General features: G+C 46.4%; 1 protein-coding gene across 1 annotated transcript in view; it reads right to left on the bottom strand.

The window, feature by feature from the left end:
- Positions 1–17,279, bottom strand: part of CACNG4 (calcium voltage-gated channel auxiliary subunit gamma 4) — a 43,062-nt gene that overhangs the window by 8,389 nt on the left and 17,394 nt on the right. The window contains exon 2 of the mRNA XM_027749720.2: positions 2,264–2,347. Within this exon, the coding sequence (XP_027605521.1) occupies positions 2,264–2,347 (84 nt within the window). The remainder of the gene's footprint in view (positions 1–2,263; positions 2,348–17,279) is intronic.

The following is a 17,279-nucleotide window of genomic DNA, read 5'->3' as shown; positions in this document are numbered from 1 at the left end:
AGGAGAAGGGGATTTTTTTTAAACACAGAGATTGGAGTGTGTTGCCACAGGGAAGGTTCCATAGGAAGGGTCTTGTTCGAGCTCCTTTGCACGTGTCAGTCGTCACTGTGCTGCCGTTTGCTTGGTTTTGCAGGGAGCAGCTTGAACACCGAAGGGCAAAATCCAGACTGCTCCTACCCACGTCCTGGACCAAGGTCTCCTAAAATCAGCCACTTTTTTCACTGATTTCCATAGGGGTTTGAATCACAGCTTGATCCTGCTGGCATTAGAATGCTTGATTTTCACTGAAGCCTGTATTAAATTGGAGACTGTGGAGCAGGCTGAGACCCCTCATGCTGCTCTTTCAGGAGCACGAGATGCACACCGTGTTGGTGTCTGAGCCAAGCAGGAAAAATAAGGATTATCCCCAACATGTCCCTCTGAGAAACTTGTGCCAAGAAATGGCTGGAAAGAGTGGAGAATGAGATGGAGCCAGCAGACTGCAAGGGTGTTGCAGAGGGCAGAAACGGGACGGAAGCTCTCGTGTCTCCTTTGAAACAGGATGCAAATATCCTCCTGTCTTAGACAATGATTTGGTCCCCATTACATATAGGTATGAGCTCATCTCCTCTGGATTTAGACATGGAACCTTTCAGTAATCTCTAAATCAACTGTATGCATGAGAAGCTGCAGTTCTCAGGAAAGTTAAAGCCTTGTCTCCGTGCAGGAGAGGGGGAGCTCTGCGGGGGAGCCACTGGAGACCGATTTTGCAGAAGACATATAGGGCTGGACCAACTTGTTTTTAAGATCTGTACTTAGTCACTTTGGAAAACAGCTTTTAGAAACACCCATCACAAGCACACTTACAGCAATTTACCGATCTCATGTCTTCCCATGGAGATGTTTTTCCCAGTTTGCACTTTTCTCCATATAAAGGAGGCATAATGCACTTTTATCAAGATGCTACTTAATTCCCCTTTCTTTTACAGTCCTTTTACTAATGATGTTTGTTTCCTAAAGCTGACTTGGCATCAATTTAACATTAGTTCCAAGGCTTTGTATGAAAGATAAATGCAGCTGTGCTCACCCTCTGCCTCAGCCTGAGCTCTGAAATCGTGTCACCCGGGTGCTATGACTGATCTGAATCGACAAGAGCAAAGAGGAAAAAACCTCTGGGTTTTCTGGGGAAGCGAACTTTTCGGAGATTTTTTTTTCTTTCTTCTTGTCTTAGCAACTAGAAGTTGTTGCCCAGAAGTGAGCAGAAGGGCAGAGCGGTTCTCTAAGTGGTGTTTCAGGTAATTAGTAGTGTAATTGAGGTGTTTTTTGCCTTGCCAGCAGCGTTGTTCACAGCTCCCTGGTTTCCCAACACCTTGTGAGCTGCAGTTCCTCTCCCTGGCAAAGGGCACTGCTTTCAGCTTGGCTGCTCAGCTCTTTTGCTCAGAAGGAACAACAAGGCAAGGAGTCCTCTGGGGAGGGGGAATCCAACTCCAACTTTGCAGGATTCATGAGGTTTCACACTCGGGTTCCAAGACTTCCCATCAGCCGAGGGAATGGTCATCCGGAGGAGACAAAACCATTGCCCTCATTTCAAGCACCAGGTTGGTGGATGAAAATTGCTGCTGGGGGGAGGATTCCATGCCAGCACAGAGCAGCAGTGGCTGGCTGGCCAGGCAGGGAAGTCACAGCCCATGTTCACGCTGGGATTTTGCTGTTAGCTGCAGAAATTTCAGCTTCCTTCCTACAATGCAGTAATTTCACTGCAGGGGGAGGTGGCTCAGCAGCTGCAAAGGATGAGGCTTGCATAAGGGTTGGGAAAAGCTTCCTAGTGGGCTGGAACCCCCTCCTCAAACCTGTTTTGATACCCTAACCAGATAAATAGTCCCTCTGTAAAAGATCCTTGCCAATCTGGGAACAGTAGCTGTAGTTTTCACTTGAAAATTTGCCATGTGATATTTAGACAATGGGCACCAAAATCATGAGCATTCCCCTGGCCGAAGGAAACCCTTGGATAAAACCCTTGAAACCCCATGGCAGGAGGGTTGAAATGAGATGTTCTTCAAGGTCCCTTCCAACCTAAACCATTCCATGATTCTATGACTCAATGACTATGAAATGGGGGTCCCCAAGGGTGATGGTTGTGCCAAGTGCAGCATGAGCTGCACATGCTCTGTGCCACCCAGATTGGGCCAGTCTCTTGCAATGAGTAAGACTTGGGCTGCTCTTTAGGAAAGAGAAGCCCAGGGAAGTCCCTGTGGCCACACATTGGGTATCAGTGTTCACTTACGGAGAAGGTATTCTGAGCTGTCGTGGTCATAGTCATTGTCTTCAGGGAAGTGGTTGATTCGGAAACAATGTCCTTTGTAGATTCCTAAAGGAAAACAAAGCAAACAAACCCCATAAGGAACAGAACCTGGTAAATGTGCTTTTTTTTTTAAGCTGTCAAGAAACCATCTCTAAAGCCATGAATTTTGGGAAGCTTGGGGTGAAGCACAACTGAAGGAAGGGAGAGCCAGGATTCCTGGGCTCTGTTCTTCAGCCACTAATATCGTTCTCTTGACTGTTTTTAATCTCTAATGCTTTACTTTATCAGCTTATCTAACAAGCACACCGAGTTTGCAAAGCTTCTTTCTGTTCCCAGGGTGACTGTCACTTCCTGCTCCATGGCTGGGGCTCCATGGCAAAGCCAAGTGCCAATCCCACACCCACCATCCCTCCCATCTCATCCCAGTGAAGTGCTGACTTCCCTTATCAGATTGGTAAGTGCTGAACTGCCTGAGGCCTCTTCAGGTACTCTCTAGGCTGGGAAAACAAGTCCATAAATCTCTTCCTGCTGCAATTTAAAGCCATATGTCCCCCTCAAGGTTGCCTCAGCTTTTAATGGCATACTTGTTTAGTTAACTAACTTAGTTAACCGGGAGCCTGTGCAGCAAGTCAGGGCACAGTGTGTGCTCCTGATACCTGGAGGAACAATGCCAGAGCTGACCAGATGAACTCCTCACTCTGCTGAACAAGTCAGCACTTTGTCCACCCAGGTAAAGCCTTACATGAGCAGTTTGTGTTCTTTCCTGTCACAGTTATCCATAGTCTGAGCTGCAGTTGGGTCGCTGTGGCACCGGGAGCCACACAAGGACCTCTCCCCAGAGAGCTTCCTGCAGGAGTGAGCCCTGAGCTGTGATTCTGCCTTGGTGCTTTCATTATTCATTAACCAGTGCTTTCGTGCTCGGGAACACACATCACACAGGATGAGTTATCCCTGCACAGGAGCTTCGGTGCTTACAGCTCAAGCTGGCAGAAGGATTTAAAACCCATCAGTTAATACTACTTTAACAGAAGCACAGCTGCAGTCTGTAGGATATAAATGTGGATTTATTTCACTACCTATTACCAATGATTACAAAGATCTCAAAAGAATTACTAATCCGGAGGATTTAAATTGCACCCTGTGAGTGTCAACTGCAGGTTTGCTACTACAGCGCATTTAATTCTTCCAGTAAATGATGTCTCTACTCTAATTGCAGGAACAGCTCAGGCTTTCTCTGCACAGCACTTCAAAGGCTGGGAACAAGATGTAAGTGGCTCATGTCACATCTGGAAGTGACACACCTGTCCTGGCTGCCAGGTGGAGGGAGCACTTCAGCTGGGACTGCTCCTGCTGAGCGTGTTTGCCCCGTGCATCCCTCTGCTTGCCATCAGAGGGCCTGCTGCTCCTGATGGCTCTCTGGCAAGGCAATCCAAAATTCAGATTTTAGAGATCCCAGTGCTCATTTTTATGGCAGTTCAAGTGACGAAACTGAATCACTCCCAGCATTACAAGGGCTTCTGAGGCTGGATGGTCATTGCACTGAGTCTCTCCAGTGTGGTCAGAAAATTTACAGGAGCTACATTCAGAGTATGACTTTTGATCCTTTCTATTCATTAAGGAAAAAATCTAAATAATCTTTCTATCCTATTTTCCTATGGAAATAGGCTTTTCAATGACTGTGCTTGTGTGTGTACAGGTGGGGCCTTCTCTCTGTATGTACTTCACTGTCTGTAGGTACCGTACTCTGTGTACTTCCTAAAGTGCCAGAGGGCAGGGTTAGATGGGATATTAGGAGGAAATTCTTCCCTGTGAGGGTGGGGAGGCCCTGGCACAGGTTGCCCAGAGAATCTGTGGCTGCTCCATCCCTGGAAGTGTCCAAGACCAGGTTGGATGGAGCTTGGAGCAGCCTGGGCTAGTGGAAGGTGTCCCTGCCCATGGCAGGGGGTGGAACGAGATGATCCTTAAGATCTTCTCCAATACCTTTTAAGGTAGTTGGTTGAATTTTTCCAGAGTTGATATAAAAGCAGAGGTATCACAGGTCACTGAGGTCCCACAGCTTTGGTGCAAACAGGGAGAGCCACGAGCAGCTCCTTCCACTGCTGGGCTGGAACAGTCCAGCAGGACAGGAGTGATGAGCCCTTCATTTCCTGGTGATTGTATTTGGAGCCTTTCACATGAAAGAGTATTAGCAAGACTAGCACAGGTGAAAAAGGATAATTATCCCCAAACAAAATTCTGGATGGGTTTGAGAGTTCCTTTTTATTTCCAGCTTTTGGGAATACTGGGATTGGTCATTCTGGCCAAATTTTTATAGAAACAGCAAGTGCCTGTGAAATTTGGACCTGTATCAAAGCTTAGGAATGCAAAATATTCTTCCCAATATTTTTGATGTAGTTCAGAGCATAGATCCTGGTTCAGGGTCCTCTCTAGTGTCTGTGGTGTTTGATAGCTAATAACAGCAGCAGACTGGATAACTTTTTCCCATAAAAATTTAACAGTTGCCACATAACTCAGCAGCAGCTTATTAAACTCTCAGTGAGGCTTGAAGTTGCAACCAAGAACTCTGGTGATGTACAGGGTATTGAGAGCTCTTTCAATCCACAAAGTAAAAAAGGCTTGCTAGGAAAAATAACAATTCCTTTTTTTCATAATGATAGACTTTGAAACTCAGATTTGGGAAAAGTTAAAATTGGCTGGAGAAGCTACTAAAGCAGTGCTCAGCTCTAAAAGCTCAACAGCAGAGTCTGACTTGTACTTAAACATGAAAAATAAAACCAAAGCAAACCTGGGATTTGCTGGAATCTCCATGCCCTGGCATGTAAAGCAATGCAAAAAAAAAAAAAAAAGTAATGAAATAGCAGAGGTGGCAAAAAAGGAAATGCCTCAATTAAAGTCAGTAACAACCATTCTGCAGCATCTGCACAAGGGCTGAGCTCCTTGAAGCTCTTCTCAAAGGCTTCACAGCAGCTGCCTTGAAGAAATGTGCCGACAAACGTGGCCATTGGTCCCCATCACTAAGGCACATGAAGCCATTGCCCACCCCAGGATGTGATGTGGGAAGGAGATTTTATTTCTTTTCTTGAGTATGGGGACACAGTCCCTTACATCCTTCGGAGGGGAAGATGGAATATTTAACTCCTACTGCTGTACCCACTAGAGAGAGATAAATAAACTGCAATCACTGCCTAACAGATACTAAAATATTGAGAAGCACTTCTGGATACCTCTTGAGAGTTAGATATAATATCCCACTGAGATGCTGTAAGTATTACTCCTTTCTTTGAATGATTACTGATATATTTTAAATTATGCTTTTAGAAATACAAATATTCTAATGCAGTTTTTTACCTCATACTAATAACAACTTTGTTCTGAATTTTGAGCCAAGACTTGAAGGTCTGGGCTAATGATAATGAAGAGGTAAATTTTCTGAAGTGCTGTTGGTGGAGTAAGAACATTTTTTTTCCACTGGTTGCAGCACACTTAGCTGGCATTTAAAAACTAAAGAGTGTTTCTGACTTGGTTCTACTCTGTGTTCAAGGGCTTCTCCAACAAGGTTAGTACTTCCCAATCTCACTAAGTGTTGTTCAGACAACTATAATTAGAGTGTGATGTACTCAGATAATGTGATAAGGGAGGGAACTGTAGCGCCTAAGTGAAGATTAAGCTTTGTTTTGGGGTTTGAGATCTCAAAATACATAGAGCTGTCAACAGCAAATCAAAGTAGTGATCCCAAATTCTGATGACATACAACCTTCTCCTTGCTCTTTCTCAAATAATCCTTTAATAATCCTGCCTCTACCACTGCAGATTGTTTGCTGGTTTTTTATTTTTTGATGGTTGAGAGTGAAGGTTAATGCTGTTGGATGCAAATGCTTTTTAACTTTGTGGCCATGCATTCCATGATCCCGTTGCTGTCGTCCATACCATCAGCATGTCTTTGAAACAGCCATTTCCTGTGGTCAGTGTTTATCAATGACAACATTCCCTGATGCCCTGGAAGTGTTTGCACAAATCAGAACTGGAAGACAGAGCGCTTAAATGTCTGACAATATTTGTCAGGGCAGGCTGGACTTTCTGTTTTCTCCCTGCCCTAATCCTGAGATCTCCACACAACAAGGTCCCTCCACAACATTTCTGCTCTGTTGTCATTTAAAATTGCTTTCCACCACGCAGGACTCGGGCAGCTCTGCAGCAGAGGACCTTGTCTGCGGGGTACTGCTGTCAATAGCAATTTTTGTCTCCCTGCTCTGAGCACGCGCTCACGGGAGGGGATATCTGATAGCAGTGGCAGACACATGAGGAGAGACGGGCTGGCCTGCTGCCTCCTTGTGCATCCACAGCCTCTGCTCCGTTAACCATTTCAGCTTCCAGCCCTCCCACCTGCCCTTCTTGGTGAGATCAGTCAGTAAAACAGCAGGTTTGGGACCCGTGGAGAAGCCTCGTCTTCTCACGGGGCACCAAACATTTGCGACCTCCTTGGATCAAACCCTGCCCTGCCACATTCCTGTAGCTCTTGAGCAGCTACAGATACTTGGTGCACACACATGCACACTATTAATAGAGTTAATCAGGGTGTTCTCCTGAGGGAGTTACACTGAGGGAATGAGGGCAGTGAGTGTCAGCTGCACCAGTGATCACACGGCTCCAGCAGTTACCTGCAGGCAGGTAAATACACCCCACACCCACCTAAAATCCCACTAACCACCTGATTTCTTTCTGGCAAACGTGGGTCTTCTGGGGATGGTTTGAAGACATGGAATGAAGTTATTTTCGAGATCATTTGACAGCAAGTGCTTGAGGATACAGAGAAGGCAAGTTGCAAGGGGCTGACTGTATATTAAAAATAAGGCAATTAGTAAGGTACCATGGGAAATTTGGACGAATGGTTCTGCTTGTTGCAACTATTCTGTGATTAAACGCTGTGCCTCAGTTCCAGAGCTGACTGTCAGCCTGATTTACTGCAACACATGAATATCTGGATGTTTAAATGACAAGTTTTCTGAGTATATCAGCACAGAGACGGCTGACTGACAGATAACATCACAGACCACGAGCGAAGTGTGACGTGCAGGGTGGGGCTGTTGTAACAGAAGTTGCCTGAAAACAGTGTCCGTCCGTGTGGGACTGGGTTTCCTTAATGGCATGGCTTTACACTTCCCTTCGACATCAGAACCTCTATTTATAGTGAGTGAGAGTGTCTCAGTGCTGGACTCTGCCAGGGGAGAGGAGAAACAGTTGTGTATTTTTTCCTTAGAAAGATTTCTTTGCTGACAAGTTCTGAAGCCCTTTGCCTCGTGATTCGAGCAACAGTGAGCAAAGGAGATCAGACACGCCAAAAAATGTTCCTCTCCACAATAATATCTATCTGTGCACTGTGTTCATTTCTTTGATTTTCCACCAGCACAACTCCCCTGTCTCACTGGACTGACACCACAGCACTCACAGCTGCCGAGTTCACTTTCTTTTCATTCCTCTTGTTGTAGAAAAACCCTTGAGAAGAGGAAGGGGTGATGAACCTCCTTTTACTTTCAAAACCTGCTTTGTGTTGCTGATGGTCAAACAGGGACTATTCCAGTCCTGACCTCTCCACTCAGACAAGGAACAGCACTGGATGTTCTCCTGTAACTCGGCACTTCCTCTGTTAAAATGCCCTGAGTTTGATTATTTGTCTCCTGCTGTTTGCTGAGAGTTTCACAAGCTTGTCCTTAAGTTACTCGAACGAGCACAGATCCCATGAGCCTCTGCCTGAGGATGTTTAATGCTGTCATTATAAAAGAAATCATGAACTATTGATGCAGGTCATGTGCAAAACACACCTCATGTGAATTTGCTACACCACGTTGCTGCTGTGAGCCGCCTTCAGCACCGTGGAGGATGGAGCCAGCAGAGGAGGAAGCCTCAGGAGGTTAAGTACACATTTATTGGGTGTCTGCCTTTGAAAAAAGTTTGGCTGTTGTGAGAGTTGGAAACTTCAAAGCATAGGCTGTTTTTGAGACAGATTCTGTCTGACACCCTCGGAGTCCTGCCAGTCCAGGAAATTTGTCCATATGACAGTTTGTATTTTTGTTTCATCCTGAAGATGAATTTGATGAAGAGCACTGCTTGTACCTGGGGTTATTGTCATACTTTTGTCAGGGTAGGTCTTGTTTTCAGAAAATGCTCAGGATCTAAAAAGATGAGAAGTCCATTCCCATAACTGTGGGCTCCCATAGTGCCATTAACCAGCTGGCCAGCATGAGCTGCCCATCATGGTCAGACCAAAGCAGATTCAGCTCAGTTGAGTCTTTAAAAGGAATTTATCCTAAGTCTTGACCATGTTTCTCTACAGGTGCTGAGCCAGTGAAAAAAAGAATCTTTTATTATCCTTATAGAAGTCCTTTCCTTCTTTCTCTTTCATCCCTGAACTCAGAACTCACTTGTTTCTCATCACAGGGAGCTGAACTGCCTACTTATGGGCCAGATTCTGATTTCACTGCAGTGGATTCAAATCTGCCTCACCCAGTAACAGTGATATCAGAATCTGGTCTTCTCCCTTTGTTTGCTCCCCCTCTACTTCCTGGGCAAGAAGAAAATGATTTTAAAATGTTGAAATGTATGAAATTTGCCCCACTTTCTTCCTTAGGAGCTGTCATCTCTAACAAACCCTTTGGGTTCTTCTTTTGATCTATTTTCAATTGTCTGGTGGGCAAAGCAAAACTCCTCCTCAAGTCTCTTATTTTCTTATCTTCTGCTGTGACAATGAATTTCTCCTTTTTCCAGCCCTCCCCCTCTGCTGCTCACAGCTTCCTAGCAGCCCCCTCAGTGTCAGGTCAAGAACGACCAGTGGCTCTTGCTGCCTGCTCCATTTTGCTCCTCTTTGACATTTTTAAGCTCAGAACACCTTCCTGGTGTGCCCAACACCTGAGGAGGGCTCCGGTGGCGGTGCTGGAGGAGACGCGCCAGAGCAGCTGCTGCTGCCCACACATTTGCAAATGAGCTGGTGCTGGCAGGGGATCATGTGCTGCTCTCACCCGGCCCTGATTCTTAGTGCTCACCGTTCCCCTCCAGTCTGGCAGGAGCACGTTTTCTCTAGGAACAGGTCTCAGTTTATCCTGTCGTTTGACGTGCTCGGTGCCACCATTGCCCTCACTCTGCTTCTCTTACCTTCGTGTAGCACTTAATGCTCCCTCCTGTGTTTATCATAGACTTCCTATGAGAGAAGGGACAGTCTTATGCCACCATTCTGCAGTATTTAGAATATTATAACCTGCTCTCCCCAACTTGCCTGCACTGTGGCCGTGTTTGATCCGATGGCCTTTCGCTGTCCGCAGCCTCTCCTTGGTGCTCCTCTACAAAGCCCTCTCTGTTGGAAGCTGCTCACAGCTCCTTCTTTCATCACATTCCCACAGAACCAAGGCTGTGCTGCTCTATTCCTTGCATTGTTTTTTTCACAGGGGTCTCAAACTGTAGTTGAGCTCATGCTCCTCATTGCCCAAGACCCAACTCCACAGCCCTGAGTTTCACAGCCATAAATAGCGACTGGCCCAAGAGGTTCCCACTTGGGCAGTTTGACCTTTGTGTCACAACCACCCCTTTTCTAACATTCTTGAATTTCCTGTGGCCCAGATGTGATGCCTTAGCTGGTCTCCTCCAGTTGCCAGTGGATGCTCATTGTTTCCCAAAACTTGCCACATAGCAGAAGATGTACCTTGCTTAGGTGGTCAAGAATTCCACTATTTGTAGAATCACAGAATGGTTTGGGTTGGAAGAGGTCTTAAAGCTCACCTCCTTCCAACCCCCCTGCCATGGGCAGGGACACCTTCTACCAGACCAGGTTGCTCCAAGCCCTGTCCAACCTGGTCTTGGACACTTCCAGGGATGAGGCACCTCTGCTGTTGGGGTGGGACTTCTAATTCTTGCAAGAACAATTTTTCCTCTTTGAGCAATATTATTTTGACATGGTGCAATCCAGCACATAACACCCAAACACTGTTTTACACAGCCTGGTAAAGCATCTCCAGATTCTGGATCACCTACACCAGAAGACATCCCGGGAAACGCCTACAGAGGCTCAGTCAGTTATAATTCATGTGGAAATATCCAGCCTCAGCAGCTGACCTCCTGTTTTCAGCTGGGCAAATATCATCAAAGATGTTGTGCACTTGTATTTCTGGGTAAGAAATGAACAGATGCAGAAATAACGCTTCGCCAAAGACGACTTTCAAATTCTGTGACAGCCTTTTGTTCCATTATAAGATTTTGAGACCTTGAGTGATGCTAGAAAATCCGTGGCAGCAAAACTCATTTCCCAAAGATTCACCTCACCTGCACATCTGGGAGCTAATAAAGCACATCACAGTGTCTGGCTGCTGTCCTTTGAATTCTCTTCAGTCATTACAAAACTGCTGCCAAAAGTACTAAGTGCCCTTGTGCTGCCACAGTGAATACCAATGGTATGGGGGAAATGCAGGACGGAGGCAAGGGAGGTGAGAGTTGTATGTTACGTTTGTTTTGTGCCACGTAATTTCCAGCTCCTTCGAATGTCTGTCCCACAAACCAGCATTTTGGCCACAGAATTCGGGACTGAGGCTATTCAGCAATGCTCCAGTCCCTTCCAGCTGCCTTTCCTGGGCCAAACAGTGCAGTGTGCTGCATGACCATCGCTCAGGCATCCCCTGCAGCCCCTCCATGCATTGCTGATGGTCTTCCTACAACCATCTGCAATTTTCTCTTATTAACCATCCATCTGCTTGGATGGCAAAGTGGGGGAAACTTTGGGGGTTCTGTGGCTTATTTTAGTCTTTTTTGCGGCTCCTTTTCAAGGAGCTTGTTGAGGGAACGACTCTTTCTAGGGAGAAAGACTGACGTACTCCCAGCCTCGATGTTCAGTTTGTGTTTTGTAAATCACCTGCATGGGATAACAGGGGCAATTCCTCAGCCTGGGTATGACGTGGTTGTTTTGGGGCAACATTGGTGATGCTGCAGGAGGAGCATTTTCAAGTCAGAGCTAAGTCAGCCCTGCCACGGTGAGCGTTCCCACGACTGGCTCAGTCCCAAGGAACTGTCAACATTTCTGGTTGTCGTGGGGTTGTTAACTCACTTCCCTGTGTCTGCTTTTCTATCTACCACCACGGCCCACACTCGCTGTGTTCTGCCTTCACACCTCATCTCGTCCTGCATCTCATGCCACAGTCCTTTATCCCGGCAGCCCAGAAGTTTGTCTCACCACTCATTTCCATACTTTGCTCTGCTGCCACTTTGCCAAGGCTGTTTCTGGGTGGCTGATATAATCCTCCTCATCCTTTTAAAATGAATTTGGAGCTTGGATAGAAACCTTCATTAGAGTTCTGTAGCTGGCTTTTCCACCTTGGCTAAAATTAGGGTGACATTTGAGGAGCTGGTGTTGGCTTCTTAGGTGAGTGTGTTCATCCATCAGAGCTTTGAACAGAAAGTCATTTTCCAATGAGGTCTTACATTCTGGCCCAAAATACCTTAATTTAAAGAGGTACTTTAGTAACTGGTAGTGCTTTTGGCACAATATGTCAGAGACTGACTTGTTATTCAGAAGTGTAACTACACAGTGGGCATCGTCGTCCAACACCTCAGTGTGGGAAATAAATTGTGGTGGCCTGAATGCCAACCAGGATTCAGGTATATCTTGATTTGGACCAAAACCCCTTTTTTGCCCCCAGTATTCTTGACCTTGACACAGATTGACCAGTACAAAGACTTGATCATCCAGGGGGATTGCTGCCAGTCCATCAGTCATTATGAGAGGGCTGTACTGGAGGCAGTTCTGAGAACAGCCCATCATTTTGCCTGGTGAAGTGTGTTCATGTGCTGCAAAATGACAAATGTTTATTTTTACATTGTCAAACTGTGCTTTTTTTTCCCCCTGCATTGCCACAATTGGAATCAAGTTTCCCTTAAGGGAAACATTGGGTTCCCAAAGTTTATAATTTGAGACACTGTCATGGTCATCTCTGGGGTGTTTCTTGAACTGGATGAACACACCCAATGCAATGTGTGATCTTCTGCCACTTCAGCTTTCATACATGTGCAGCCTTGAGTTATTGCCTTCTCATTCTTAATTTCTATTTTTGGGCCCTTTTAAACTGCAATTTTTTTCCATTTTCCGGAACATTTTCATTTCACAACAGGCAAGGTTTGCAGTTGGCTTACAGCAGTCTGAAATTTAAGAAACAGCTCTCCAGAATGAGGGTAATCCTTGGGGTTCTTTGGGGTAACATGCACAGGATGCACCTGGTGACTTCTGTAATGAAAAAACCCTCCAGATCTAGTCAGTAGAAAAATGGCTCATATTATTGATGCTGCTTGCAAGGTCTCTTGGTGTAGCAGAGACACTTTGTAATTACCTCTCTGCATTAAATGAGTTATTGTCTGTTCTAATAGCAGGGAACATCTCTAACCTGACATCTAGAGCTGAACTCTTTCCTTGCAAGCTTTCTTTTGGCTCATTCATGCACTAAAAAGGTATTTTTTTTGATAAAAAAGTGAAGGTTACACTGGAAAGTAGTGATGTAGGACCTTGTTAGTGAACTGATTAGGAATATGCAGGATATTTGGACACTCCTGGAATCTTGTAATGATTCCATGTCTCTTCAATCCATGGAGATTCATCATAAGATGACGGGATTCAGGAAAATAGTTGGACATTGAAGAAGCAATAGGGAAATTTCACTCCATAAATCACCTTAATTGAAGGGAATGCTTGCAATATGTCTGTCTTCATAATGCAGTGACCTTGAGTTGGTTCTACATCCATTTTGGAGCACAGAAATGAGTCTTCCTCGTTTCTCTGCCAGCTTGTTGAGTTATACATAGAAGCAAAACCTCTAGAGATTGATCATGCACAATCAGTGATGCGGGACAGAAAGAAGGCAGATGACAACGGGGAATCTAAAGGTTAGGAAAAAGGGGTGTAACTGCCAAAACCCTGCTGATGGCTGGATTTGGGAAATGCAAGGCAAAGGTTTCAGTAATCATCTGCATGATGTGTTAGTGGAAAAGACACTCCACTAGGAGAGATCAGTGTTGTTCGTGTTGTCTAGTTGAATATTCAGGGCTAATGTCTAACCTTGGGAACAAATAACAGTGTTGCTGGATAGACAGAATATGTTCCAGTGGGGGAAAAAAATAAAATATTTTGCAATTGTAATATATCCTGGAAGAAAATAGGAAGGCAATATGTAGGATTTTATCTTGAATTAGAGTTATTACTGACTTGGTTATTCTCGATTTCCAGCAGAACTGAAAGGTGCTGTACCCTTGTGGAGGAAGGAGAGAGCAACATAAAAAAAGAGGAGGAAAAGGAGCACTTTGGGTCAGAGTGGGAAGGGACAGGAGGTGGTTCACAGGGGAGGAGGAAAAGAAGCTCAGAAAAAAGTGGGAAGGGAGAGAGAGCTGAGGAGGAGATGGGAAGAGTGGGCAGTGGGTGGCCAGAGGCGAGGAGGGGGCCTGGGAGGAGAGCAGGAGCTTGGCAAGATTGGTGGTGCCTGTGGAGATGGGGACCAGCTGGAGACCTGGGTCCTCTCTGAGCAGCTCTGCTTGCATCCCAGCCCTGCCTGCATCCCAGCCCTGCCTGCATCCCAGCCCTGCCTGCATCCCTGCTCTGCCTGCATCCCAGCCCTGCCTGCATCTCTGCTCTGCCTGCATCCAGCCCTGCCTGCATCCCAGCCCTGCCTGCATCCCAGCCCTGCCTGCATCCAGCCCTGCCTGGCCTAGGAGTTGGTGCTCACATTGCTGACAGAAGGTGAGGGGATGCACAGCCACTGCCTGGTGAAAATTAAAAGCCTTAAACTTCTAATTTCCAAGATTGATTTAAATTATTACAGCTAACAAATGGCCTCATACATAAAAATGGAGACGGCTCCCAAATAGACCTGTTTAAATGAACACATGCAGAAGAGATTCCATTTGGCTCCTGCACCTGAAACTTCCCATTTCCTAATGCAAACTAAGCAGTGACAAATAAAAATGAGGCTGCAAAACCAGCATGACCTCTTTAAGCTTTAATTATTCATGAGAACTGTTTTCTTCTCTGCTGAGATTCAGAGCAACACATTTAAGAGGGTTCCTCTCAGGTTTATGGAAGACGTAACTTCCTTGTTACACCAGCTAATAAATACAACTAAGCAGAGTGGCCCAACAATATTTGTAGAAACAGCATTTGGGAAGATGTTTTTAATGAATCAGAAGTGTCTTAATCTAGTCAGTCCTGAAAAGCAAAACGTATCACGCAAAATTACAATGCACTAAAGCACAGGTGCATAAATATTTTATTGTCGAGATTTCTGAGTTTACTTTCACTATTTCAGAATTGCATTTTACTATGAAATGTCTCTACCTGCACTGGGGAAGGATAATGGTGGTGGGAGCTCTGAGCAATCCAATCTGGGATCTTGGAATTTGATCTAAATAATGTATATGAGAGTCCCAGCCCTTACCAGAATCAGGCACATCTGCCATTGTAACCAGAAATTCTTATTGCTTTTTGCTGTCCTAGGATGACATGGAAGTGTCTGGGAAGAGAAAATCAAGGCATTTTCCTTCTACTGGGAAGGCTGGACATAAGGCAGGTACCCCATGCCCAGTTGCCATGGCTGTTGTGCCACTGCCTCCCTCACATCCCACTACCCCTCAGCCCTTTGTCTTTCTCCCTGCCCTTGTATAACAACATCTTGGGGATTATATTTCCTCCTGAGTTTTGAGAGCAGGAGGGGACCAGTTTGTCACCACCTTGGCCAGACCTCCTGAGAGTTGCCCAGCTGAGCAGACAGGCAGCAGCTCCGACCGCCCGGGAACACTGCCATGCACAGGGGGAGGTTTACAGCTCCTCTCCCCTTCAGACACTTCACCTGGCACGATGCAGAGCTGACAGCTCCTCATTTCCAGGTACTGCAACCTCCTCTTCCTCCTCAGGAGCCTGTAGGGGCTGTTTGGGGTCCCCTATGCTGAGCCCCCAGGGCAGCATCCCTGGCAGATGGGCACAGGCAGCCAAAGGGCAGATCTCCAAAACCTGCTTAACAGGGCCATGCTCTGGTACTTACTCAATCTTTACAACTCAGTGGTGTGCTGCCAGTGTATTTTTGCCAAGGAGACAAAAATACGTCTCTTCTTCCTACTCCCTCAGCCTATGAAAAATCTCGGTTGTGTGCGAAGAGACGCTCTGTGTGTGTGTGTGTGTATGTGTGTATATTTAGAGGGGGGAAAAATAAAGTTTCTGTTAATTTATTTTCCAGTTGAGAGTCTGCCTTGTAGCCAGGGAAGCACTGTTTTCACCAGTTCAAAATTTGGGCAGAAAAGCCTTACTTTGTGCTGAGCAGAAATGGCAGCGAATGCAGTGGGAACTGGGAGCAAATCCCTTAACTTCTCCATGGCCCACGTTCTCCTCTCTAGGATGGCTTATAAATAATTTGGGGATTTATGGGTCAAAGAGCCCTATATTAGCAAAGTTGTCTAATAATGGGCCAAGAAGGGAGGCATAATCCTTGTAAGGTGGCGAGCTTTCTGTTTAAAAAGTGCTTCAATCTTGCCAAGGGTCAAAGAGACTCCAGGTATTTCACCTGTTAAGTTAATTAAGTAAGACTCTTCCACCCAGCCATGGTTTGGGATTCCTGCTATGTTTTCTGAATAGTTTGGGTACTTTAAAACCACAGAAAGGAGGGATTGGAGGTTTCTTCTAAGCTTCCCAGCAACTTCGTAAACTACATGTTCCAAAAAGGTGTATTTTTTTTTCCTCCTTCCCCTCCCTTTCCCCCCCAGACCTCGCATGACTTCAAGGCATCAAATGTTAATGAAAGTTTGCCAGGCTTCGAGGGCTGTGAAATGGAAGTTAAAAATCCTGCACCATAGGATGGCTCTAAAAATACTCCGTCGTGCTGGAATATCAGCCGGCTCCAGCAGCTCCCCTGCTCACAGCGCTGCCGATGCAGCACGGCCTTCTCTCCTGAATAAGCTCTTGGGAAAGTTTGCCCAGTGACTATGGATTACTTCTGCTCTACGGCCTGGATTCACAGGGTTATGGCCAGCAAATACCTGCTGGAGAGCGAGGATCTGCCGCGTCATTTAACTCCAGTGGTGCCGCCAGGGAAGCTCAGGATGTGCCGATGGATATCTGTGCTGCTGTGCCTCCACCCGGAGCACTCATAAATGAGGTGTCCACCCCTCAGGAGGAGCACAGCCCCAAACATCAGCCCTGTTGGTTGCAAAGTTGAGGTCTGATGTCAGCCCGATCACCATCAGGGTCCAGCTCCCGAGCTCTGCTCTTCAGTGTCATTTATTGTCCAGGGCGCTGGGGTTTGTGGGATGAGTTTGGAATTTTTAGGCACGGCAACACCTAAAATCCTCTACAGACCTGCTCCTGCAGGCTCTGGAGTAGAAGGGCTGTACCCTCATGAGCTGCAGCAGCTCCACACACCTCAGGCAATCTCAGCTGACGAGTCCTGCTACCCTGGAAATGCTGGATGCACCAGGTGTACCTCCATGGACTTCTGAGGGGCTCCAGCAGAGAAAATATCATCCCCTTCTGCTTTAGAGGTGCTTTTCCTTGGATTTTTTTTCCTAACAGTGCCCTCACCAACAAGAACTGGGAGCTGGTTTTCCCTCAGCACACACTTCCTCCTCGTGAAGCAAACGAGGAGCCCGAACACAATGACTTGGATCATGAATTCAAGCTCAGTCTCCAATACGGTGTCTGACCCGCTCCCGGCACAGGAGGAGCCACGGGAGGCTGTGACTCAGCTGTGCCTCTGAGTCACTCAGCACGACGTGCCCCTGCTCTCAGGGGACAGCACTCTGCCTTTGGCCTCTCTTGGCACCAAACTACGGCTCCCCCTCGCTGGCTCAGAGCTCAGTGGGATATCTGGACCCCAAACTCTGGCCATTCCCTGCTGATCCGTGCCAGGGGAGGGACAAGGAGCATGGACAGGGTGCCCCCAGCGTGTGCCAGACCCAAGGAGGGGCACATGGTGCAAGTGTGGGCAGAAAGTTTGGT

The sequence above is a fragment of the Pipra filicauda genome, unplaced genomic scaffold, assembly GCF_003945595.2.
Source record: "Pipra filicauda isolate LSUMZ 115617 unplaced genomic scaffold, ASM394559v2 scaffold80_size11013439_pilon, whole genome shotgun sequence".
Lineage (NCBI taxonomy): Eukaryota > Metazoa > Chordata > Aves > Passeriformes > Pipridae > Pipra > Pipra filicauda.
This window is presented reverse-complemented; position numbering and strand designations above follow the sequence as displayed.